The sequence below is a fragment of the Cetorhinus maximus genome, chromosome 8, assembly GCF_964194155.1.
Source record: "Cetorhinus maximus chromosome 8, sCetMax3.hap1.1, whole genome shotgun sequence".
Taxonomy (NCBI): Eukaryota; Metazoa; Chordata; class Chondrichthyes; order Lamniformes; family Cetorhinidae; genus Cetorhinus; species Cetorhinus maximus.
Window position 1 is genome coordinate 63,223,920 of NC_135886.1, and position 27,977 is coordinate 63,251,896.

At 42.5% G+C, this 27,977-nt stretch overlaps 1 protein-coding gene across 1 annotated transcript in view; it reads left to right on the top strand.

The window, feature by feature from the left end:
- LOC144683192 (dedicator of cytokinesis protein 11-like) overlaps positions 1–27,977 on the top strand; it is a 285,806-nt gene that overhangs the window by 70,606 nt on the left and 187,223 nt on the right. The window contains exons 3-9 of the mRNA XM_078546152.1: positions 600–716; positions 2,192–2,281; positions 15,863–15,945; positions 19,457–19,526; positions 22,037–22,132; positions 24,826–24,960; positions 26,619–26,802. Of these exons, the coding sequence (XP_078402278.1) occupies positions 600–716; positions 2,192–2,281; positions 15,863–15,945; positions 19,457–19,526; positions 22,037–22,132; positions 24,826–24,960; positions 26,619–26,802 (775 nt within the window). The remainder of the gene's footprint in view (positions 1–599; positions 717–2,191; positions 2,282–15,862; positions 15,946–19,456; positions 19,527–22,036; positions 22,133–24,825; positions 24,961–26,618; positions 26,803–27,977) is intronic.

Here is a 27,977-nt window from a genome sequence, read left to right on the forward strand (position 1 = left end):
GGCCTAACCTCTCGGAAGTTCTTGTCAGGTGGAGATCCAGCACCTGCTGTATATTTTATGTTGTCGTTCATATCCCTGTGAGGTCTGACCAAAGCAGAAAATGAAAAGTTAGCACTGGTCTGTATTTGAATTACAGTTGAGCATAATTTTTTTGATAAGTGCCATGTCATCAGTTTTAAAGTGACTTTGAATCAGTCCTGCTCGGAGTCTATTCCATGTGCTCAGTATCTTGTGAGAAAATTAAAATCTTGCTAACCACCAACCGGTCTCAAGGCTTGTGAATTTTGTTATTTAATCCTGTGCTTGTTGACCATTTTAATTAGCTTCCTTATTTATGTCTTTAATTAAAGGCCTACACCATCATGTTTTCCCACATTTTCCTTTCATTAACTCAGTTGCCTCCTGAAAGAATTCCAGTAAATTTGAAAGGAATGGCCCAGTCTTTCTGAAACCATATTAATTGCTCCTCCTGATTCCCGGCAGTTGGTTGTTCAAACGGTTCTTTTACAATATTGCATGTTGAAACAAAGCGCACAATCTGGTGTCTTTGCTCTGGTAGAATAACCTTCACTGAACGATTACCATTTGTGTCTCTGCAGGAAAAGACAAAAATTGTTGAGCCATTGGATTATGAGAATGTCATTGTGCAACGGAAAGCACAAATTCAAAGTGATCCTCTGCGGGATCTTCTGCAATTCCCATTGGATGAGGTCTCGGTAAGTAAGCTAATTTACTGAAGAAGGGTCATACGGACTCGAAACGTCAACTCTGTTTCTTTCTCCACAGATGCTGCTAGACCTGCTGAGTTTTTCCAGCGTTTTCTGATTTTGTTTCAAATTTCCAGCAGCCGCAGTATTTTGCTTTTAATTTAAACAGCTTGTGTGTTGAACAAATCCAATAGTACTTCCAGGTTTTCGTCATGAAGAGTAGTTGTGGTTGAGGCACTGGGGGAGATGTGGATTTGAATGCAGGAACAGGAGCAGGTCAGTCAGCCCCTTGAGTTGTGGCTGATATGTATCTTAACCCCTTGTGGCTCAGTTCATAGCACCCTCGCCTTTGAATCAGAGGGTTGTGGGTTCATGTCCCACTCCCGGAAACCAAGAACTGTGATTGTACTCGAAAAAAAAGAGTTGCAATCTGTGACTGTTGATAACTCAAAAGAGTATCTTAACCCCTTCTACTCAATTTTTCTTCATATCCTCTGCCTTTCCCCAATGAAAATCTATTGTTCTCCATGTTGAAAGCTCCAAATTCCCCTAACATCCATTCCGTTTTGGGGGAGAGAATTCCAGATTTTCACTACACCTTGAATGAAAAAATGCTTTCTGGTTTCGCTCCTGAATGGCTTGGCTCTAATTTTAAGATTAGGTCCCCTTGTTCCTGGTTCTCTCAGCAAAGGAAATAGTTTCTCTCTATTGACCCTATCAAATCATTTTAACATTCAAAACACCTTGGTCAGGTCATCCCTCAATCCTCTCCAGGCCAAGGGAAATACAAACTAAGTTGTTGCTCAGTGAAAGTTATCCCCACGTAAGGAACCTACAGGAGGTGATGGGAGAAAAATAAAAGGTTCTGTGTAATTGAGAGAGGAAAAAGAACTTGTGCCTTTTGCATAACAAAACCTCCCAAAGTGCTTTAGAGAGGTGACAACTGAAGGCTAGAGGAGGAGTGCAAAGGCATTGCTTTAAAGGAGGTTATGAAGGAAGTGAAGGGGTATTGTGGAAAATGGGACGAGCCCAGTTGAAGGGGCCTATCGAGCAAAGCTGTAACTGAGAGGTGGGAGGGAGGCCTGAGTGGGTGGCATTGGCTGACACGTCAATTTGGAGGTAATTGCAGAGATGGGGAAAGGTGAAGCTGTGGAGTTTAAAAAAAAAAGAAGAAAATTAATAAATATTTGAAAAAGGTCAATTTAAAAGAGTATACAAATAGACAATGTAGTGTAGAACTTCCAAAGAATCTGTAAAGGCATGATGGGCTGAATGACATTCTTGGAACTGCAGTGTCCTGTCATGTGTTTTGTGGGCGACGGACAATATCATTCCAAAATTACTGTGTAATGAATATGAGAAATGACTCAAATTTCATTGCGATCCAGTTATGCAGCTAGTCTGTATCTTTACCATTTGGAAAGTGTGTGTATATTCCGAACGCAGAATCATTCTGAAGACTGTATTCTTCTTTTCCTGAATAGATCTCTACAATTCCACGCCAGAGAAGAACCATCCAGTCTACACTGCCTTCAGATGCTGAAAAACTGGCACAAAGCTTGCTGGTTAAAGAGGTACACATGGAAGTGTGATTGTTTATTAATTCTTGCTCTGAAATTCCCTCCCCAACCCTCTCCATTCCTCTATTCTCCTTTGAGATGCTTCTTAAAACCTGCAGCTTTGGCCAGGCTTTAGTTACTTGTTTAATCTACCCTTCATTGGCCTGGTGTGAGTGTTGCTTTGATTAGGCCATGTAAAATGCCTTGGGATCTTTTACTGTGTTAAGAGCACTATATAAATGCAAGTTGCTGCTGTTACATGTTTCAGATCAGGACTGTAGATTAGCCTGCTTAAACTGTACTCTCTTCACAGTGATGGATTAGAATGAGCTTGATTCTGAATCTGAAACATGGAAACATATGACTCTGTCACAATTTGTGGAGAAAACATGAAATTGATGTAAAGAATGTTCCAACAATTTAAAAAAAAAAATAGAAAGCAGAGAAAGCTTTCCATCAGATGTTTAACTAAATCCTTCTTTTACAAGTGGAAAAAATGGAGTACTTTTTAAAAAAAAAATTCATGGGATGTGGGTGTTGCTAGCTAGGCCAGCATTTACTCCTCATCCCTAATTGCCCTTGAGAAGGCAGTGGTGAGCTGCGTTCTTGAACCGCTGCAGTCCCTGTGGTGTTGTATACCCACGGTGCTGTTAGGGAGGGAGTTCCAGGATTTTGATGAAGGAACATCAATATGTTTGCAAGTCAGGATGGTGTAACTTGGAGGGGAACTTGCAGGTGGTGGTGTTCCCATGTATCCCTGTCCTTCTAGATAGTAGCAGTTGTGGGTTTGGAAGGTGCTGTCAAAGGAGCCTCGGTGAGTTGCTGCAGTGCATCTTGTAGATGGTACACACTGCTGCTACTGTGTGTTGGTGGTGGAGGGAGTGAATGTTTAAAGCAGTGGATGGGATGTTGAGTTGCACCTTTCGCTTAGCACTAACGACTGTTGTAAGAAATAATAATGAGTGGTGGCAAAGCAAGTTACAGGCTTGCAAGAGGAAATTCACAGGTAACTGACAAGATATCAGCTCTTTTATACAGGAAGCTTTGGCCTGGCTATCTGACATACTGATGTTTAATTTGTTTGTTATTAACTACCATACAGAAAAGGAAGAAGACCCTTCTGCCAGTGAAAAGTTTCTCCTCATTTACTCTATCAAAGCCTATCACAATTTTACACACTACTATTGAATCTCCTCTTAACCTTCTCTGCCCTTAATATTGAACAGCACCAGTTTCTCCATCTAACTGAAGTCCCTCATCCCTGTTAGCATGTAAATCTCTTCCAAACTATCTCCAAAACCCCCCTGACAACCCTCCTGAAGTGTGGTGCCCAGAATTGAGCACAATACCCCAGTTGTTGTATAACCAGTATTCTCCAAGGGTTTGGTGGAACGTTCTTGCATTTGTACCATCTCCCTATTAGTAAAAAAACAAAGCATAACTTCAAAGTTCCCTGCAATAAATTTTGTTTGCCATTCTGTTGACATCCTCCTGAAGTTTGTTACAATCCTCTTCATTTTTTATTACATTTTTGAGATTCGAACCATCCACAGACATTGAAACCATGTCCTCTTTGCCCAAGTGTAGGTCGTTTATATTGCACAGGATATATAGCAATCCACCCAGTCCTGGCCGACATTTCCACTCCACCCGAGTCCCCCCCGCCAACCTTTCCTCATCTAACTCTATCAGTATAACCCTCTATTCCCTTCTCCCGCATATGCTTGTCTAGCTTCCCCGTAAATGTATCTGTAAAATTTACTTTAACTACTCCCTGTGGTAGCGGGTTCCACATTCTCACCACTCTCTGGGTAAAGAAGTTTCTCCTGAGTTCCCTATTGGATTATTTGGTGTCTGTCTTATATTGATGTTTAGGTTTACTCTTTCCCACAAGAGGAAACATTCTCTCTGTAATCACTCTATCAAAACCTTTCATCATTTTAAAGACCTCGATTAGATCACCCCTCAGCCTTTTTTAACCAGAGAGAAGAGACCCAGCCTGTCAATCCTTAGCTGACATGTATACCTACACATTTTTGGTATCATCCATGTAAATATTCGCTGCATTGTCTCCAACGCCTCTTTTTTTAATAAATGGCGATGGAACTCTACACAATATTCCAGGTTTGGTCTAACCAAGGTTCAATACAGGTTTAGCATAACTTATGAATTTTCAATTCTGTTGCTCCAGAAATAAACCCGACCAGGTTTGCTTTTTTAATGCCCATGTTAACCTGTGATTTGAATAACATGTGACGTCTTTATTTTTCTTGCCAAAATGAAGAAGAATCATACGGACTCAAAACGTTAACTCTGTTTCTCTCTCCACAGATGTTGTCAGACCTGCTGAGTTTTCCAGCATTTTTTGTTTTTGTTTCAGATTTCCAGCATCCCCCGCTTTTATTTTGCCTTTATGTAATACCTCACATTTACTTCTGTAGAAACTCATTCACCAATTATATTCCCACTCTGCAAGTTTTGTAATATCTTGTAATTTGTTGCAGTCCTCCTCATATTAACTACCATCACCCACCCACCGCCCCCACTGTTCCCAAATTTGATGTCACCTGCAGGTTTAGAAATGGTGTTTTTGATTCCGAAGTTTAAATTGTTAATTATAAACTGTGAACAGCAGTGAACACTCATCCTTGTGAGATCCGACTTCCCACCTTCTGCCACTCTGAATAGCTGCTCCTTACCCCTTCTCTCTGCTTTCTGTTGTGAAGCCAGCTAGCAATCCATTCTGCTACTTGTCCCCTGACTGCACATTCCCTGACCTTATTCATTAGTCTATTATGGTGGTACTTTATCGAAGGCTTTTTGAAAATCTAGGTAAATTATATCCATATATGGAAGAGCAGTGGTTCTAATACCAACCACTGGGCACATCACTGCATACCGCTCTCCAATCATAAAAACACCCATTCACCACCGCTATCTGTTTTTGTCTTTTGGCCAATTTTGTGCCCACATTACCACTGACACTTTAAACACACGGGCTTCAATTTTGCCAACAAGTCTATTATATTGTACTTTGTCAAATGTCCATGTACATAATATCAACCACACTACTCTCATCAACCCTATCTGTTACTTCATCAAATAACTCAGCCAGCCAGTTAAACATGATTTGCAAATAAGAACAGAATAAGAACAGAAAACACTGGAAATACTCAGCAGGTCTGGCAGTATCTCTGGAGAGAGAAACAGTTAACGTTTCAGATTTTTCAATGCCAAACGTTGATACGTTATATCTGTTTCTCTCTTAAGAGATGCTGCCATACCTGCTGAGTATTTCCAGTGTTTTGTGTTTTTATTTCAGATTTCCAACATCTGCAGTATTTTACTTTTGCTGTTAACAAATCTGTACTGGTTTTCATTTGTTAACCCCTACTTTTCCAAATATAATTTAATTTTATCTTGCGTCATTGTAATATTAGGGTTTGTTACGTTATTGTAGTGCACAAGCTGAGACTTCTGAAATAAAGCGTGGGGAATGTACTTGTCTGAGCTGGTTTCAGTAGGTTAAAATGATGGGTGGATCTGGGTGATTTGCACCAACAGTGTTAGGAGGTCTGAATATCAGGTAATGTTACTACCTATTAAACTGGTGATGTTACCAATCAGTGAGCTGGATCTTCAATGTGGGGTCGGGAAGCCAACACCCGGATAAATTCTGGGTCCTGACTCCGCATCTGAGCTGTATCACGCTCACGACACGATTTTCAAAGTCAAATGGCCTTACTGGCCAGGAGGTGAGCTGAGCACCCAAGTAGAGGCGCTGAGCGGCTCTTGGAGGTGGCAGCTGCCTGCCTGATGCCAGCGATAAAGGCAGGTGGCAGCCATGTTGGAGTCTGCCACTGCTTTGCCAATTTGAGTAGGCCACTCCTGGAAAAGCCAGGAGGCAGCGGTCTTGCATGACAAGGTAAGGACCAGTGCTCATGTCAGTGCTAGGCCCCATGGATTCCTCTCAAATCAATCTCCAAGGAAATGTATTTGGTTTCCTGGGCGAGCCTGATACTGACGCAAACAAGACTGTTTGGGCTCACTGGGAAAAATTTTGAAAAGTTCATTCTGTTCTGGACTGGCTCCTTAACAAGTTCTTTAAAAGGCCATTAAGTAGAGCCGAGCGACGTTCCCTCCCTTCCCCACTGCTGGTCCATTGAAAATTCAGAACTGTCCGGGAGGCTTCGGGATGCTGAGACCATTTCCGGGGCTGTGATTTTCAAAGCCCACTCACACCGGATGACACAAAAGACTTTAATAACACAGATCGAGGTGAGAGAGATAGAACAGAGATGTCTGTCTCTCTGTATTGAGCACAGGCACTTTCTGTCTCATCCTGTGTCGTCCCCTAGCCTTGGCCACTCTTCCTCTCTGTTACCTGCTCTCCACTGTGTCACCCATGTATTTATAACACATGTTCCCCCACTACAGTTGAACAATTCTTGTTCAATAATCAATATGGTGGGACCTCCTCCAATGTCATGAGGAAACAGTTGTGACAGTTATTGAGGGAAACCACAGAATTAGAGTGAGTTCTTCAGGAGAGGAGGGATGAAAGTGGCCAGCAACCTCTTAAATGATGAGACCCTATGTAGCTGAAGGAGAAAGAAAGACTTTACCTCTGTATAATTATTTCACATTCTGACTCTTTGAAGGCAAATGAGACAGCGAGTTTAAACTCAGCAAGATTACACAACCACCAATAAGATCGATTAGCAACTAATGTCTTTTGGTGTTGCCAGTTGAAGAATTAATAGTGACTGGTGCCTTTTTTTTTAGAGAGCAAAGGGATATTGGTTTCACATCTCATCCAAAAGACACCCAACAGTTCAACACTCACTCAGTACTGCACTGGAGTGTCAGCCTGAATTATATGCTCAAGTCTCTGGAGGGGGGTTTGAACCTGTGACCTTCTGACTCAGAGGCAGGATTGTTACCCACTGAGCCAAATGGACACATCTTGCATTACACATTCAATTAGTAATATTTAGATTTTCCTTTGGGGAAACAATATTCCAAGTTCTTTTAACTTAAGAAAATCTATTGCATCATACTGACGAGAATAGAAATATCTCTGCCAGCATTCCTCCCATGACTGTTTTATTGAAAATAAACGATAGATAACATTTTCAGTATAATACATGCTTTGTATAAAGCACATCACAGTCCTCCCAGTATAGGGATCTGCTCTCTAACATTCTGTATTGAATATAATGTGCCTTTCTCTATGTAGTCAATCAGAATATTGATTTTGTAAGAGGAGATTATCAGACCATTTCCTGTTGTCTGAGTGTGATGAGATGGAATATTTGTGTCAATGTTAAAAGTATTTTTAAAGGTCTTTCATTTGATTATCTATTCAAATTCTACAATTGAACATATAGAGATCTTGGTTCATTACTGGACACACAGAATTTGCTTCTTATACAGCGCTTTTCACCTCAGGGTGACCCAGAGCTGTACAGCTAATGAATTATTGTCATAAATAGGAAATAATATGCACACAGCCAGCTCCCATAAGCAACAACGAGAAAATGCCCAGGGAATCTGTGCTGGTCAGGATACCAGGAAGAACTCGCCTAGTCATCTTTGAAAAGTGCCCTGAGATCTTTGACCTCCACCAGAGAGGGCCGATGGAGCCTTAGTTTAGCATCTCATCTGAAAGGCAATACATTCGATTGCACTACCTCAATGCTGCACTGAATCATAGAATGTTTATGGCACAGAAAGAGACCACTTGGCCCATCGTGTCTGCAGTGGCCGAAAAATGAGCCCTCCAGCCTCATCCCACTTTCCAGCATTTGGTCCGTAGTCCTGCAGGTTACAGCGCTTCAGGTGCCCATCCAGACACCTTTTAAATGAGCTGATGGTTTCTGCCTCTACTACCCTTTCCGGCAGAGAGTTCCAGAACCCCACAACCCTCTGGGTGAAAAAAAATCATCTCTCCTCTAATTCTACCAATCACTTTAAATCTATGCCCCCTAGTCACTGACCTCTCTGCTAAGGTAAATAGGCCCTTCCCATCCACTCTATCCAGGCCCCCTCACAATTTTGTACATCTCAATCCAATCCCCTCTCAGCCTCCTCTGTCCCAAGGAGAACAACCCCGGCCTATCCAATCTTTCCTCGTGGCTGCAATTTTCCAATCCTGGCAACATCCTTATAAAAAGGATAAGAGCGTCAGCCTGGATTATGTACCCGAGTCTAGGGAGTAGGATTTGAATCCACAACCTCCTGACTCTGAGGTAATTGTGCTCCACCTTCTCAAGGGCAACTAGGGATGAGCAATAAATGCTGACCCAGTCAGTGAAACCCACATCCCATGAATGAGTAAAAAAAATGAGCTAAGGCTGACTATTGATAAACAGCTGTAAGAGCGAGTAAACCTTTCAAATGACTGTCAGAATGATGAAGGCTTGTCTTAACTAAAGTCTACAAAGATCAGATGTTATTTTGAGCATGATTGTTTGAGTGAGGCTGCTTTGACCAAGTTTGTAGATTCAAACTGCAGTCAGAATCTAAAACTCACTGGTTCAAAAAAGAGAAAATATTTGAGACATTTGCTGGGACAAGTTTATTTTTGAGGATTTTCTGTCTTTAATTCACAACATGCAGCTATTTCACCCTCTAAAATCTATTGCAGAATGAGGTTTTAATGTTTAACATTCACTTGCTGCAATTGTATAGAGCCTTGGTGAGACGGCACCTGGAATATTGTGTACAATTTTGGACTCCTTATGTAAGGAAGGATATACTTGACACAGAGGGAGTACAATGGTGGTTCACCAGACTAATCCCTGGGATGGCAGGATTGTCTTAGAGAAATTGAGGAAACTTGCCCTGTATTCGCTAGACTTTCAAAGAATGAGAGGTGATCTCATTGAAACTTAAAAATTCTTACAGGGCGTGACAAGGTAGATGTGGATAGGATGTTTTCCCTGGCTGATGAGTCTAAAACCAGGGGACACAGCCTCAAAATAAGCAGCAAGCCATTTAGGACTGAGATGATAAGGAAATTCTTCACTCAGAGGGTGGTGAATATTTGGAATTCTCTACTCCAGAGGGCTGTGGAAGCTGATCACTGAGCATGTTCAAGACAGAAATTGATAGATTTCTGCATACTAATGGCATCAAGGGATGCGGGATAGTGCAGGGAAGTGGTGTTGAGGTAGATGGTAAGCCATGATCTAATTGAATGGCGGAACAGGCTCAATGGGCTGAATGGCCTACTCCTGTTCCTATATTTCTTTTCACGGGACAAAAGAGAATTAGTTATATTGCAAGCTTAGAGGGAAAGAATAGGCCCAATTGGAAAGTTCTTGTAAACAGGAGGCACAGACACACGACAGAATGATCGAAAAAGTTGTAATATTTGCAGGGACTTGCTCACAGCCAGCAAGACTTTTCTAATCTCTTTTTGAGAGCTTTCGTGGATTCTACATCCAACTATATTTCATTAAAACCCCTTGTAATAGATTCCCTTTATCATATTGCTTAATGTTCTTGTTTTTCGCGGTTTCTCAAGTCTCTGCCCCTTAACGAAAGGTTCTTGTACCAGGTGTTGTCATGGTGAATCTTTTCTCTACCCTCCCTGTGGCCCTGCCATCCTCCTGTAAAGTTCGCTGCCCAATATTCACTGCTTTAGCTGTAGGTCAACCAATGATTTGGTTGGATTCAACGTTACCTCTAAACTTCTGTATTCTTCTTCTGAACAGCACAGGGACTTCAAGAACCAGGTTAACTTGACCGAGACCTTCGACACAGTAAACTGTGAAGGCCTCTGGAAGGTGCTGTACAAATATGCTGCTCTGAAAAGATGATCAGGGTTAGCTGCTCATTTCATGATGGCATGATGAGCCATCTGATGCAGAATGATGTCTCATTAGATGCTTTTCCTGTCACCAGTGACACAAGTGTAATGGCTTCAGTTTTGTTTGCCATCTACTTTTCTGCCATGCTCTTGTATGCGCTCAAAGATCTCAACATAGGAGGACATACTCAGTTCTGAACAGAGGGCCTCTTCAAGTTGCAAAGGCTCAAAACTCACTCAAAGATCACAGAGCAGCTACTAACTAAACTCGTTTGCCAATGACTGCACTCTCATAGCACACACTCCGGAGGACATCCAGCTGCTTGTTGATTGCTTGTTCAAGCCTCAAAATGCCTTGGCTTTAATCTGAAAAATACAGCGATTTTGTACCAACCTGCCCCGGCCATAAGCTCCAAGACCCCATAGTCACAATCAACAATATACCCCTCGACTCAGTTCAGAGATTTTGCTATCTTAGGAGTATCCTCTCCAACAATACCATGTTGGATGATGAAATCACCCATTGCCTGACAAAAGCAAGTTCAGTATTTGGCAGGCTCACTCACGGGCTTTGGAGAGAGTATGGCGTTTGTCTTAAAACAAAGATCAAAGTCTACTAGGCAGTGGTTCTTACAACACTTCTCTATGGCTGTGAGGCATGGACAACCTACTGGTGTCACATCAATTAGACCCATTCCATCTTTGCTGCTTAAGAACTATCTGCAACATCAAGTGACAGTATGGTAACACCAACGTTCTTGGAAGGTGCTGTACACCTGATTTCATGGGTATGCTCATCAGAACTCAGCTTCACTGGATTGGTCATGTGGTTCACATGGAGGCTTTCCGCAGACCAAAGGCAGCACTCAACAGCCAGCTGAGCACGGGAACTCTGAGCATTACAGGACACCCCAAACTTAGATATAAAGATGTTCTGAGCCCCACTACATGAGTAAAAGCAACCCTGGACAGTTAGAAAATGGAGAATTCTCTGTCATCAAGCAATCTCAATATTTGGGGCGAACAGATTCAGGTCCCTACAGGACAAGCGAGCATCCCGCAAAGCCAGTGCCTGCAACCACCTGTCCGACAGTGACTTCGTGTGTAACATTTGCAATTGGATCTGCAAATCAAGATTTGGTTTAACATCACGTATAAGATGACACCAACCTAGATAGTGAATAATTGGGCTCCTTGCTGAACGCTCAACCATCAAAGCGATGGGAGAATCCATCATCATCTTCTAACAATCTCTAGGCTCCCTGAAACATCTTTCTACCAACTTCTCACGTTTTTTGTAATTGGACCTCAGGTTTTGAAGTTTTATCATTCTGTGCCTATTTCCACCCAAGATGCTTTGCCTAATTTCCCAACATTTCAATTTCATCTGACATCTCCTTGTGTGTATACTCACCTGTCAATTTTCTCCTGAAGTTGCTAACAGTCCTCTTCACAGTTAACAAGTCTCCCTAGATTTCTGCCATCTGTAAATTTTGATACTGAGCCCAGAACAATAAAATCCAGATGGTGTTCTATATGAGCAATTATCCTTACATTGGCCTAGGGAGCACACTGCTGTTGATATCGCTCCAGAAGGTTACGGGCTCAAACCTTACCGCAACATTTGTCTGTGGCCCAGATTAACGCTCCAGTGCAGTACTGAGGGAGTGTTTTACTGTCAGCGGTGTCATCTTTTAGGTTAGACCTGAAAGATCCCACAGCACTTTTTTGAGAAACAGCAGGCTGGTCATTATCTGGGAGCTTGTGCTTGTGTGTGTGTGTGTGTGTGTACATGTGTGTGTACATGTGCAAGTGCATGTGTGTGTTTCCTACTGTATGACTTTAATAGTACTTGATTAATTGTAAAGTATTTTGGACATTCTGTGGTTGTGCTAGGTGCTAAATAAATGTAAGTTCTTTCCCTTTTAGTGCAAAATAACATCCATTCAAAACTACTTTAAATTTTCTGTCTTTTAACTAACTTCCTATCCATATCAGTATTCCATGTGGCACTTGATCAAATACCTCTTGAAAGTCCATGTACACGAGATCCACTAAATCACAGGATTGTTACAGCATAGAAGGAGGCTATTTGGCCCATCATGTTTGTGCTTGCTCTCCAAATGAGCAATTCATGTAGTGCCATTCCCTCACCATCTCTCTGTAACACTGTGCATTCTTCCATTTCAGATAAAAATCTGATTCCCTTTGGAATGTTTCGATTGAACCTCCTTCCACCACACTCTCAGGCAGCACATACCAGATCAGAAGATCATAAGAAATAGGAGCAAGAGTAGTCGATTGGCCCATCAAGCCTGCTCCGCCATTCAATAAGATCATGGCTAATCTGATTGTGGTGTTAACACTTTCTTACCTGTCCCCCATAACCCCTGATTCTCTTGTCAATCAATAATCTGCCTAACACAACCTTGAATATATTCAATTCAGCCTCCACTGCTCTCTGGGGAACAGAATTACAAAGACTAACAATTCTCTGAGAAAAGAATTTCCTCCTCATCACCATCTTAAATGGGAAACCCCTTGTTTTTAAAATGTGCCCCCAGTTTTTTGGGCTTCACTGGCTGGGCTAGCATTTATTGCCCGTCCCTAGTTGCCCTCTTGATTCCCCCATGAGAAGAAACACCCTCTCAGCATCTTCTCTGTCAAGCACTCTCAGAATCTTCTGATCTTCAATAAGATCACTTCATATTCTTCTAAACTCCAATGAATACAGACCCAGCCTGCTCAACCTTTCCTCAAAAGACAACCTCTTCATCAGAATCAGCCTAGTAAACCTTGTCTATACTGCTTCAAATGCAAGTGTACCCATCCTTAAGTAAGGAGACCAGAACTAGGCACAGTACAGTCTCACCAATGACCTGTACAATTGTATACTCCATCCCCCTTGCAGTAAAGGCCAACATTCTATTTGCCTTCCTACTTACTTGCTATAGCTGCATGCTAACATTTTGGGATACATGTGCAAGGACACCCAAATTCCTCTCTGTTGCACCATTCTGCAGTCTCTATTTAAATAATAATCTGCTTTTCTATTCTTTCTGCCAAAGTGGTCAAACTCACATTTTCCCACGTTATACTCCATCTGCTAAATTTGGCTACAATACAGTTGGTCCCTTCATCCAAGTCATTATTAGAGATTGTGAATAGTTAATGCCCCAGCACTGATTGCTGTGGCACTCCACTGGTTAGTATGCCATTCTGAAAATGACTCATTTATCCCGATTCTCTGGGCAGGACTTTCCCCCCGTCAGGGGCGAAGTTGAAGTGCGGTCGTGTACAGGCGCGCCTCCAATCGGCACCATTTTACATGGGCAGGCCAATTAAGGCCCGCCCAGCATGATGTCCGCATGGAAGGGCTGTGCGCTCCCTATGCAGGCAGGGGGGGGCATCCCTAAACCCGAGTGTGCGCTCTTTCGCGCATGTGCATGAAAGAGCACACTCATCTCCCTGAGACTAAGTGCTGCCTCAAGGAGATCGGCTGTACTGTCAAAAATATTAAAAATAGAAAAAAAAAAATTCCTGACATGTCCCCTCATGTGACACTGTCACATGACTTGGGACATGTCCATCATTTTTAAAAAACTTTAATAAAATTTTTCAAAACCTACATGAAACCCCATCCCGCCCGTGGATGAGGTTTCATGCTTTTTCTAATTCCCGCCAGGGCTCCTGGCCTGCCCGCCAACCTTAAGGTTGGACGGGCAGGTCCATTAATTAGTTAAGTAACTCTGTCAATGACCTCAATTGGCCATTGACAGGTCGCTGGGTGCACAGCTGATTTTGCTGAGCCCCCACCTACCTGAAAATTTAAATGGGGCGCGGTGACGTCGGGAGTTCCGCCCGACGTCACCGCGCGTCATATTACACGTCGGCGAGTGGGCCCCGCTCCCTGCTCGCCAACAGGAAAATCCTGCCCTCTGTTATTTAGCTAATCCTCTATCCATACTCATATATCACCCCAACACCATGAGCTCTTACCTTGTGCAGTAACCTTTTATGTGGGATCTTATTGAATGCCTTTTGGAAATCTAAATACACTACATTTACTGGCTCCCCTTTATCCACCTTGCTTGTTACATCCTCAAAGAACTGTAATAAATTTGCCAAATAGTTGTTTGGTAGTCCAGAACTTGAGTATTGCCAAAAAAAGAGACATGTCGAAGCTTTCGTCTTGCACTCATCAGGACACTTTACGAGAATACCAACATAAGGGGAAAACAGCAATTTATACTGTATGTGAAGACATGCAAGGAAATTATTACATGCTGCTACAGACTTAAATAAAGCAAATGTATCATCCATATTTTGGAAATATGCAAGGGGTAGGAGGTTAGGTGTCATTCCATCAAAGACTTGTTTCTCATTGAACCCAACAAAAATGTTTGTGAGAGCTGAGCCTAAAGGGGATCCCATGGTAACACTATCCATTTGGGCATACATGGTGTCATTAAAACTAAACTCAGCTGCACGATTTGCCAACACAGTGTCCAACATTAGATGTGATTCCACGATCAGGCAACATTTGCTAAATAATCCTCAGTGTGCTAAGAACTACGCTGACAACCAATTTAAGATTGTGAGCTGGGCTCGCAGTGTGGCACATTTGCATGTATTGGAAGCTACATATATTAATACATAGGATCCTGTTTTTTACAGAAAGAAAGAACATGTTAACACATTGCACTTGTTTCAGCTAAACAAAATAAGTGACAGCCATTTGCTGACTTATTCCTCAGGGCATGCCTTGACGAATCAAGGTCAAGCTGCCTGATTTAAATTTCAAACAATGCTTGTCAGTTAACTGTCAGTCAGCATCACTGATGCATTCTCCACAGCAACGCCTCTACTAATCAGAGTGCACTTGCCAACCAATAAGCACTCTCTTCACATACAGTATAAATTGTTGTTTTCCCCTTATATTGGTATTCTTGCGAAGTGACCTGATGAGTGCAAGATGAAAAACTCCCACACGTCTCTTTTTTCAGCAATACTCAAGTTTGTCAAACATGATTTTCCTTTCACAAATCGATGTTGACTCTGCCTGATTGTATTATGATTTTCTAAATGTCCTGCTACTGCCTCCTTAATAATGGATTCTAGCATTTCTCCCAGTGATGGATGTTAGACTAACTGGCCTATAGTTTCCTGCTTTCTGTCACCCTCCTTTCTTAAATAGCAGTGTTACGTTTGCAGATTTCCATTCCACTGGGCCATTTCCAGAATCTCAGGAATTTTGGAAGATTACAGCCAATGCATCTGCAGCCACTTTAAGACACTTGGATGCAAGCCACCAGGTTCAGGGGATTTGTCAGCCTTTAATCTCATTAGTTTTTCTACTACTTTTCCTCCAGTGACCATGGTTATTTTAAGTTCCTCTCTCCCTTTTCCCCCCTCCCTTTCTACTATTCTTGGTATGTTTTTAAATGTTCAAGATGAAACATCAGCAGACAATGAGCCAAGCTCCTGCCTTTGGGCAGAGCACACATGAATGAATGAACTAATTAATTAATCAATCTTGTTATCCACAAAGTAATCACATCAGAATTACTCTTTGTAAAGTTGTAGGAAAATCTTTAATTTGGAATTGATCCCCAAGAATGATTTTAAGGAAAATTAGATTAATAAGTAGTACTTTTTTGCAAAAATGAAAGTGATCTATTACCTCAGCAGGAATGGTGAAATCTCATGGGATTGCTCCCTGTTGTTTTTGCTGCATCGAGGTCATTATGCTGATTACTGATATGGTCATTTATTTACAGTGTATCAGGACCTACAATTCAGACTGGCACCTGGTAAACTACAAATATGAAGCTTATGCAGGGGATTTCAGATCATTGCCAAGGTAAGACTTTGACTTCAGGTTATTGTAGTTAAGCTCTTCCAGAGGTGTCCACAACATACCCTGAGCTCTGGTAATCTGCTCCTTGGAGTTCTGTTTGCAATAACTTCTTATTTATTTCTTTGTCATTTTTGAGATTCATGGGCCTGGGCTTTTGAAAAGGGTTGTTACATAATTGGTAAATAAACCCTAAATAGATCTGCAGGTACTTTTAGTGTAAGCAACTTGAGATGCTTGTGTGTTTATGTATGCATGATTGTTTGTATATATACATATACACAGTTTTTTTCTCTCATTTCTCATTCATTGCTCTGTCTTTGTATGTAATTTCCTCTGTTCTCTCTTTCTCTCTCTCACTCCCCTTCTCTCCTTTGCCCTCGTTCTTTCTGTCACTCTCATTCTTGTTCATTGTGTCTTGCTTGCATTTTTTTACTTGTTCATGGCATGTGGGCTTTGCTGGCTGGGCCAGCATTTATTGCCCATCCCTAATTGCCCTTGAGAAGGTGATGGTGAGCTGCCTTCTTGAATCGCTGAAATCCATGTGGTGTAGGTACACCCACAGTGCTGTTAGGAAGGGAGTTCCAGGATTTTGACCCAGTGACAGTGAAGAAGACAGGACGGTGAGTAGCTTGGAGGGAAACTTCCAGGTGGTGGCGTTCCCATGTGTCTGCTGCCCTTGTCCTTCTAGATGGTAGTGGTCCTGGGTTTGGAAGGTGCTGTCTGAGGAGCCTTGAGTTTCTGCAGTGCATCTTGTGGATGGTACCCATTGCTGCTACTGCGTGTCGATGGTAGAGAGAGTGAATGTTGAAGGTGGTGGATGTGGTGCCAATCAAGCAGGCTGCTTTGTCTTGGTTGATGTCGAGTTTCTTGAGTGTTGTTGGAGCTGCACTCATCCAGGCAAGTGGAGAGTATTCCATCACACTCCTGACTTGTGCCTTGTAGATGGTGGACAGGCTTTGGGGAGTCAGAAGATAAGTTACTCACCGCAGGATTCCTAGCCTCTGACCTGCTCTTGGATCCACAGTATTTATACGGCTAGTCCAGTTCAGTTTGTGGTCAATAGTAACCCACAGCATGTGGATAGTGGGGGATTCAGTGATGCCATTGAATGTCACTGGAAGATGGTTGGATTCTCTCTTGTTGGAGATGGTCATTGCCCGGCACATATGTGGTGTGAATGTTACTTGCCACTTATCAGTGGTCCAGAGTCGATGTTGAGGACTCCCAGGGCAACTCCCTCCCAATTGTACACTGCTGTGCTGCCACCTCTGGTCGATCTGTCCTGCTGATGGGTCAGGACATACCCAGAGATGGTGATGGTGGTGTCTGGGACATTATCTGTAAGGTATGATTCTGTGAGGATGACTATGTCAGGCTGTTGCTTGCCTAGTCTGTGAGACAGCTCTCCCAATTTGGCACTAGACCCCAGATGTTAGTAAAGAGGACTTTTCAGGGTCGACGAGGCTGGGTTCGTAACTTCTGGTGCCTAGATCGATGCCAAGTGGTCCGCCTGATTTCATTCCTTTCTGCTGACTTTGTAGTGGTTTTAATACAACCGAGTGGTTTGCTAGGCCATTTCAGAGGGCATTTAAGAGTCAACCACATTGTTGTGTGTCTGGAGGGTCTGTGGGTCGCTTGCTCACTCTCTGCTGTTTTCCCTTTCTCTCTCTCTCTCTCTCTCTTTTCTCTCTCTCTTTCTCTTTTCTCTCTCACTGTCTTCTCTCTCTTTCTCTCTCTTCCTCTCTCTCACTCAAGACCTCATAACAATGTGAGCTGCAGCGTAGTCTTGTTGTTTAGTTCATACCTAGCAGACAAGCCTATAATATCAGCAGTTCTGTGAATTAATTGGAAGAATTAAATACCACTCTGTTCTGACCATTAAAATAAATCATAAGAGATTTTGATGTGATTTAATCATGTATGGCTTATTACATTTCATCTAACCTTCTGGGGAAAGACAAATCATGGCAATGAAGCTTCTGCTCCACAAATTGTGATGGTATGCCTTGGTGTTTCCCATGCATTTCCCTCTTCCTCTTTTACTCCCTCTTGTCCTTGGATGCCTCATTTTTTCCCCCATCATTCTTGTGATGTAGATGTCATTGGAAAGGCCATCATTTCTTACCCATCCTGAGTTGCCCTTGCGAAGATGGTGAGCCAGCCACTTTCTTGGCTCACTGCAGTCTGTGCATTGAAGGTGCTCCCATAATGCAATGCCATAATGGCCTCACGAACTGGATCCCCACCATGGTGCCGGACCAGTTGATCAGTTTAGTTGCAGTTGGTTTTATCACATTGAGGTGAAAGATGCTCAGGTCCTATGATCTGACCAGCGGATGGAGACTGAACATGGAGGCTTCAGTGCTGGTGACTGCATAAAAATTCTGTGCTCTTTAACAAACTTTACTCCAGATTCTTAGTATTCCAAGTTGACTTAATATGGTATTCAATTGAAATCACATGTATTCATAAACATGACATTGCTTGGCCTGGATGATCTACTATTATTCAGAGCAGGAACAGTATACTGTAGCACACAGTGTATTATTCTGCTGCTGAGGTGGGGCAGTCTGTTAAGGGACCTGCCCTGTTCAGGCTACAGTAACTGAGGCAAGTCCCACTTTACCACATCCTGAGGTCACTCAGAAGGCAACTAATCTTCCACTGATTGTTGAGAAATGTTGGACCTTCCTTGTCCTTTTGCTTTTGAGGTGTGTGTGGGAAGGAAATGCTGTGTCTCTGTAGCATGTGTAAAATGCAATCGCAAGGAACAGACATAAGTGATTGGGGATCCATCAAGCCTGCCTCACATTCTTGATGGCCAGAGGATCAGGCCTAGGCATTTCCTACCCCCTCCTCACCACCCCTCTCTGTCCCCTAACACCACCCCCACCCAGCCCCAACCAGGCACAACCACGTAATCTCCTGGAAGAGGCAAAGAAAGAAATAAAACCCAGGGACAAAAAGGGAAGAGTTACTCTGGAAAATTCTTCCCTGGCATCCCCTGTCAGGTGATCAGAAGTAGTCCAGGAGGTCACAAGGACTAAGTGTCTTTATAAAACCCCTTGCTTTCTATATGGTGCATTTGTGCCCCAGCCAGGAACTGGTCCAGCTGCCTCTTAAAGACAGAGAATCAGCACCACAATATATGCCAGCAATATATTCCAGAGCCTCACTGATACCCAGCCTGTTCCCACTCTCTCATTGCTTCAGCTCCTAGTCCTCCTCATTCAGGGTAACGTTAACAGATGTAAGGAGGGAACCGTCGGGGGGAATGGTTCCACACCAGGGGTGAGATTTTCCACACCCGCCTGCTGTCAGGATCTTCTGGTCCCGCTGCAAGTCAATGGGCTTCTGGCTGGGGCGCCATCTCACCTGCGACGGGTCCCAGCCGTGACAGGGCTGGAAAATCCCAGCCCAGGATTTATCTCTTCAATGTAATTTTGCTGTATTTTTAAAATATTTCCTTCTCTCTAAAGCAAGATTGCTGTATTTTGGTTCTTGTTTCTTGTAGCAAAGTACATCAGCCAGAAAAGCTGCCTGTACAGCTGTTTGAAGTTGATGAAGATGTAGATAAAGATGAGGTAGGTGCTTTATATTTCTGTGACAGGCTGCAAGACAAAGACGTATTAGTCAATGTATTTAGTGATGAGCTGCTTGCTATAAGGGCACAGTGTTGATCTTGTATAAACTGAGCAGTTAATGAAGCCAGCACATCCCAGAATCCTGTTAACTCCCCATGATGTGCGAAAAACTTACAATTGTACGTATTTGCAAGCTGTGTGGAGCAGCCCTCAGCTGAGTGGAGCCTGGAATGCCTGGGATATAGGGTCAAGGAGTGGTGTGAATTTGTGGAGCAGAGCCTGCTGGAGAGACTAGAGGCACTAAATCAAGACTTCAGAGCATTGTAGAGAGACAACAGGTAACATGGAAAGGCAGAATGGCATCGAAGACACACTTGTTGGCTTATTGGGGTGAAGTGAATGAGCATTGGGGATTGGGAACATGAAGGGGAGCAGGTGGATCTTTCCATTTCCCCTGTTTTTATCATTTTATTTCTGTTCTCTGTCCTTGGAGTCTCTGTGCCCCTCTGCTCCCATCCCCTGCACCCTGTGTTACTATCCACAGATACACAATGAGGTCCCCTCTACCTCACTGGCACCCCATTAATGGCCAAACCTTCCTTCCTATCTGGATCTATTGGGCTAAAACCACTTACCAATCACTGTGTGTTTGTTGGCTTCCACCTGATTGGTGCCCCTTCCCCCATGAGAGCTTCTCTGTCCCTGATTTTGTGTTTCTCCCAAAAGCCCCAGCAAGGATCGGAGTCGAGCCTTTAAAAGACTCCAGCCATCATTTTGTAGCATTAGGTTTTGTATCACATTGGTGCCCCTCTCCTAAGGGGGTAAATCACATCTTAGCTGCTAGTTTGTTGCTGAAGTGTGCTAGTCTATTTATCCCTGAGCCCTGTAAAATGGACTGAAAAGCCTGAAATGGCAATATAACTGATTACTTTTTGGCTGCATATTCTGACTATAGTTATGCTGTGAGATTGTATAGAAGGCATGGCATATTAAGTCAGATCGGTTGAGTTTGCCAGTTTGATCTGTGTGAGAACACAAGGGTGAAGTGAGTGGAACATAATAATGGTCAATTCACCTGTACAAACAAGCACTTGAACAGAATTCGGTATGAAATGTCATTCATCCTGTGTGTGCCAGATTCTTAAAGCCTGATATGGGTTTTTTAAAAATCCTGTAATTATAAGAGGTCAGGAGACGTTCCAATGATACAAATACCTCTAATTATCAAGACACTGACAGGTAAGGGAATTTTGAAATTTCTTCTGGTTTCATGGGGTCATCATTGTGGTCAGGTGAGTGGGGACCCTTGAAACAATGTGAAGATCTGTACACCTGGGTGATGCTTACCAACCATGTGGAATGCTAGGCCTCCTTGAGAGCCTCATAACAGTCAAAAAGGGCATTTTGAAACAGCTCCGAGGAACCCTGTCCACGAGGGGTGACATCAGCCTTCGATCACTCACGGAGTTGATCATGCAAGGAATAGCCAATCCTTGATCACCACAGGTTATGAATACATGTGCAGAGGGGAATAAGAAAGGCATACCTTCAATTGTTCCTTGCTGTACAGCTGGATGATGGTCAATGCATCAGAAGTTGCACCTTTTCCCCTGGGCATCTGATCAGCATTGTAGGTGTGAATAGAGACCAGAGGGGGCCAGCTGAGCTGGGTATTGGGAGTATCACTTGAGGAACATGTAACTTTTTAGTCTCCTGGTTGAGAGGTGGAAAGGAAGTGGCTTATTAAAGACAGAATTCCTGGGTGAAAGAGACCAGTTCCTTTCTGTGGGTTAAAGTAAAGAGATTGAGGGGCAAAGCTGGGGACTGTGTGGAAGAGGCAGCTTTGTGCATATCATGTGGATATGTAAACCTTTGATCTCATAGTTTAAAGTAAGACAAGGAAGCTGGATGAAAGAGGCCAGTTGTCCTGAAGTTTAAAAGATAAAACGCCAACTGGATTTGGAGGATTCAGTTTCTGTCGGGTATTTCTAAAATGAGGACATAATTAAATTGCAAGAAATCAGTTTGTAAGTTTTGTTTTGCATTGCTAGATCCTGCAAGATGTTATTCATCTGTTCATCAGCTATCTGGGTGCTATTCACATCCTTGAAATTTTGAAGCATAGATCAATAAAGTTAGTTCAAGAATTTTCTAATCCTATACCTTTACCAGTGTCATTATTTATTCTATTCAGGCCTGAATCCTCATAATAGTTCAGGTGCCACACCCCTCCCCAAAGAAAGCAAACCTTCATCACATCACGCTCAAACCACTCAAAAATCTCTTCATTGTGAAATGCATCGGCATGTTTTGAGTTGGCAAAAGACACTACAATATAAAATATTTTTCTTTTAAATAACAGTGTGGTGGATCCTTTTCAAATTCAGTATCAAAATGGTGACATGTACGCGCGCGTGTGTGTGTGTGAATGTCTGTGTGTGGTCTCAGCTTGACATTGTGGTCATTAAGATAAGCTGGACGTTTTTTTATTCTTGATGCTTACCTTCCAGGATGCTGCATCGATATGCTCACAGACAGGAGGAAATATTAAGGAAGGCTGGCTGTACAAAGCCAACATGAACAGCACCATTAGTGTTACAATGAGGGTAAGATGACGTTAGAGGTGAGAGGCAAACCAGAAGTGGTGCAGAACGGAAATGGTTTCAATCTCTTCACAGGGCTGAGAAGCAACAAGATCAACTCCTGACTAAGTTGGCGAGGAGTTGGATGGGATGGTGTTTAATATTATCTGGTTTCTGTTTTCATCCTCTTGCAAATGAACAGATTCTGCCAGTGAGCTCTGGTATTTTACGTAGCCTGTGTGACTAACTTTGCTGCCACATCAGTAGTGGAATTATTTATGCCTAAAAGACACTTAAAAACAGCAGCCACAATATCACACAAAATGAACTGGTTCAAAAGAGGAAATGAGATTAACCTAGAATGAGCACACATTTAAGAGGAGGGTGTGGGCTGTGGCAATTGTTGAACATTTTAAGTTTTGAGAAGCAGTAAACTTTAACGGTTGACTTATTGGGCTTTTCTTTTATGCAAGTTCTGTAACAGTGGGTTTGTGTGACCTCCTGGTACTGATTGGGGTCCTAGCTGTCTGTACTGATTTATTCATTCCTACACTACTCTTAATTTAACTGAAATTCCACTGCTCCAACTGGAATACCCAGAGATCTGAGGGAAACAAGCTGGTACGTGAAGTTGGTGTTTTTGAACATCCCGACTGCTCCATGAATTTAAATCATTTTCTTCTTTCGTTTCTCTCGTCAATGGTAGAAAATGTGTGGGTTTGTACATGATTAAAAATCGAGACCCACAGTGCATCAGCAGCAACTTACAATTCTACAGTGTTCCTCACGTGGGACAATGTCACTAATTATTTAACATTGAGGAGGACAATCAGTGATAGGTGAGGAGACATAAAGGAAAGCAGAAAGTTAGGATGGGCAGCTGAAGATACGGCCCATGAGGAGAGGTTTTGTGAAGCCAGGAGGAAGGAGGGTAACACAAGAGAAGGATGTAGGAGAGTGAGGGGCGGAGAACAAGGCCTCTCAACCAGCAATGGTGTAATAGAGAACAGGGGGTACAGGTGACAAAGGACAAAACTGCAGCTGACATGCACATAGAATCACACTCCCTCGCTCACACACTTCTCGCACACTCTCACACAAAGACAGACACACACACAGACACACACACGTGTGTGCACAGGTGGACACACACACACAAGACCCGTGCGTGCACAGGTAGACACACATGCACACAAACCCAAGTGTGCGCGCATAGACACATGCGCACGCACACACGCACATGACCCGTGTGTGCACAGGTAGACACACACACACACAAGACCCGCGTGTGCATGGGTAGACACACCCAAGGTATGAATTGATGCAAGTTCATGAAGATAACTGAAAGAATGATGATAACATTGAAGCCAAAAGATTAAATTCTTGAGGCGTTTCTTTAGTTGCAGTTTTTTTTAAGCAGACTAGAAAAATCTCTCATCACATTTGTACTCATTTTGCTTTTATTCACTCTTGAGATGTGAGTATTGCTGGCAAGCCCAGCATTTATTACCCATGTGTAATTTCAAAGGACAGTTAAAGGACATTAATGTGGGCCTAGAGTCACCTATAAACCAGACTGAGTGAACATGGCAGCAGCAGGTTTTCTTCCCTAAAGGACGTTAATGAACCAGTTGGGTTTTTATGAAAATCCAACAGCTTCATGGCTGCTTTCAGTGCTACCAGATGTTCTTTTTTACTGAATCTCTGGCTTGCCAGTTCAGTAACATAACCGCTTTGCTACTGTACCCTAATCTAGTAAAGTACCAATTATAACATGAATGTAATCTGAATTCTTGGCCCGTTTTATGTGAGCTTCTCCAAGGTGAAGTTTTGAACTTGTCTAGGGATCGTAAAGTCATTATAGCACAGATGGAGGCCATTTGACCTATCAAGCCCATGCCAGCTCCCTGTAGGACAATCAGTCCCATTCCCCTTCTCTATCTGAAGAGTTGAATATATATTTGAAAGATCCACCTCTGACCTGTCCTCATGTCCCAGGGACAGTGTCAGCTGGCCAATTGAAATGGCACGATCACGACAGAAAATATTCTTCTTTTCTAGTTAGTTACAGCATATGTAATTATGTGCTGGTAAATCACCAAATACAAGAAAAGAAAGATAAACAGGAAACTCAGCACCCGGTCCTGGACTCCCATGGTGGATTCCAGTCTCCTGCAGAGTCTGGGAAACTCATTACGTAAATCTTATCTGCTACAGCAGCATTATAAACTGCCTGGTCCACAGCGCAGAAAGTCAGAAGGCGGAGGAAAGCTAGGAAGATGACTGACTGAACAAATATTCAACTTTCATCTAAATATTAGTCAACTTGAAAAAAGAGAGTGTGCACATGATGCCATTGGAGAGTTACAGAGGACTGAGATGCAGTGAATTGGCTGATTTATTTTTGTCTATACAGTCACAGTGGATTACTTTATGGGATCATAAATTACATTGATTTAGATACACTTCTCAGTATTTCATCTTAATTTAGCTGTAACTGTTGTACCTCAACCACAAAGAACTTATCTAGTTTGGGACCTGGTGTCCTTGGTAGGAATTACAATGCTAAGCCAGCCCGTGTTACAGAATTTTAACTGATGCAATATAGTTATTATAATTAGTGACCCCTTTAAATTGTTCAGTATGAATAGTTGTGAGAGGCAGGAGTACAATTATCCCAGCAAAATGGGACATTTCACTAATGTTTCCTTTTTCAGGTATTTAAGAGGAGATTCTGTTACCTGACCCAACTTTCTGATAGCTCCTACATACTTCATTTTTGTAAAGACGAGAAGGTCTGTAAGGAGTCCAAAGGATCTATTTTCTTGGATTCTTGCATTGATGTTGTACAGGTATGATGTGTTTATATGTGCCAATTAATATTTGAATCCATTTAATGTACAAGATGAAACCATTCAAGGCCTCACCTACATGAAGTCAAAATTGAGGCGTAAGACATTTGCCCATCTCCATCTTCACCTGGTTTAAAGGCACATGTGCAAAGAGTGTGGCCTTGTGACACTTAGTTTTTCCTTTGTTTTATTCTTGTCATCATTCCAGTTTAGGAAATCAGATTAATTTTCCACTTGCCCATTATGCCCAATAGTTGCTTTTGATGCAACCTTTTGATTGCAGCCATCAGTAATTTACCCACCAGAGGAAATAGTTTCTCTCCATCTACCCCATTAAAGTATTAGTCCCTTTAAAACCCTCAGTGAGATAACGCCTTAATCTTCTATACTCAGTGGAATACAAGTCAGCTTTATATAAACTGTACTCATAATTTAACTCATCAGGACACTTGCAAGAATACCAATGTAAGGGGAAAACAAAAATTTATACTGCATGTGAAGAGAGTGCTGATTGGTTGGCAAGCGGTATTGCCATGGAGAATGCACCACTCACTGATGGTGACTGACAGTTAATTGCCAACCATTGTTTGAAATTTAAACCAGGCATCTTGACCCTGATTGGTTAAGGCATTGCCCTGAGGAATGAGTTAGAGAATGGCTGTCACTTATTTTGTTTAGCTGAAACAGGCGCAATGTGTGTACATGTTCTTTCTGTCTGAAAAGAACACCACAAGCCTGACTGGTGCATTTGTGTGTATTGGAAGCTACACATATTAATACACAGGGCCCTGTTCCAAAATCCAGCTGTCTGAAAACGAATTGTCCGAAAACCGGAGGTTTTTCTCTCAGGTGATCTTGGCGCTGTTCCCAGAACAAAATAAGTGTGGGAATGAAGAGGCTGTTCTCAGGGTGATCCCAGAGGACAGAATCAATGAGAGAGATGTGCAGACATTGGACTTGAATCCATTGCAATGCTTTATGATCTTCCTCCCCCTTGGCCTTCCCTATTCTCCAGACACAAAGCTGCCTGTTCGATGGGATAGGTAATCCAAAATCTGGGAAAGTCCAAAATCCGGCACAGTCTTGGTCCCAAGGGTGCTGGATTTTGGGCATCGAACCTGTATCCTCTCAGTTCTAGGATCATCCTTGGAAATGTATTTTGCACCTTCTCCAGTGCCTGTCTATCCTATTTGTGATATGGAGACCAGAGCTGTGTGTGGTACTCTACATGTGGTCTAATCAAGATTTGAAATAGGCTCAACTAACTTCTCTGCTTTTAAATTCTACCCTTTCTTTTTAAAATAACATTTCCTTTCCAGGTGCATTAATATGTTAAGTTTAATTGAAGTGTCTTTGTGATGGTCAAGCTGTCCCTATCCAAGTAAATGCTGCAATACTTGGGCCTAGAAAGTGGTTGAGCAGACAGCATGTTCAGACAAGTGGTTGATACAGCAACTGTTAAATGGCAACAGCCTATTAAATGGATCTCATTCCATTAAACAAACAATGGAATGGATCAAGCTTTTAGCAGATACCAGACTAAGGCTCTTATCAATCTTACCACAGGCCGTGCAAACCCCATTTCTGCGTGGTGTTTATTTAATTGAAGTGTGGGTGGGACAACAGGTAATCTGTACAATTGTTGCTTCCGTCCCTAGTGTTCGAAGATGCGCCGTTATGGCTTTGAACTGCGAATGCAGGAGAAGTGCAGCTGTCACCTGGCAGCAGAGAGTGAGCAGGAGATGGAAGAGTGGATAATGACTCTGAAGAAGATCATTCAGAGTAACGTTGACAATGTGCTGTCTGAGAAGCGGAATGGCGAATCCTCTGAAGCTGGACTTGGTAACTAAACCTTGAAATATCCTATTCAATGAGCCAATTTCTTGATTGTACAAGCAAACAAGGCAGCAAAATTAAAAGCAGAAAACGCTGGCAAAACTCAGCTGGTCTGGCAGCATCTGTGAGAAGAGTCACACAGACTCAAAATGTTAACTCTGTTTCTCTCTACACAGATGCTGCCAGAGTTGCTGAGTTTTGCCAATGTTTTCTGTTCTCATTTCAGGTTCCCAGCATCCGCAGTACTTTGCTGTTATTTTAACAAAACGGCGTATGTGGGAAAACATGTGGGGAAGCACGGTATCCACTTCACTCATTATTACATCCCTTGGGCCATTGTGTCACCCAACTAGATTTTGGGCAAGAAAGGTGATCTCCTGGGTTTAACGGGAATGAGGTCCACTTACAGGAGAGGCTAAACCCAAATGAACATCGACAGCCCTGAAATTTTGTAACAACAAACCAAAAACTTGAGGCAAATGACTAGATAACCTTTTCAGATAATGCTTATCGGGGGTGAAATATTGAAATATTGCCCTTGGACCTTAAATATTCCAGAATTGGCCTCTGTTTAACTTTCAATTAAAAAGTGACCTCTCTAGCAATACAACAGTCTTTCAGCATCCCAGCAAAGTCTCAGATGACGCACTCAAGTCTTGGAATGTATCTTAATAGTTGCCTATGTAACCAGTTCTTGCTGCTCCATGAGGTAGGTTCTCCATTGGTATCTTGACAGATGCAGATGATGTTGATGGAAAAGTTCACATCACTTGACTGTATTAATTTGACAGTCTAATAAAATACTAATTTTGAGGACATCGTTGTACTAAAATACAAAGTAATTTGCTGTGAGTTTCTGACAGACTTGTTGACTGTCTGCTGTCAGTGAGGGGTCACTGGAGATAGGAATGTGAGTTACCTGCTCTATAGCCCACCTACAGCCACCTTAGTCTGGTGCATCATGGGGAAGGAATTTTGATCTAACCTGCCTCATTCGAAAGGGATTGGATCAACCCTTTGCTTTACACCCTCCCAATTTTTAAGTCAGTGGAAATTGGAATTGGGCAGGTGACCCAATCTGATGATGTGTGGGGAGCTACCTCCTAGTGATTGTTGTTAACAACTGGTTTCTAAGCCACTTTGCAGCACTCTAGTGAACCAAATAATGTAACCTTGAAGTC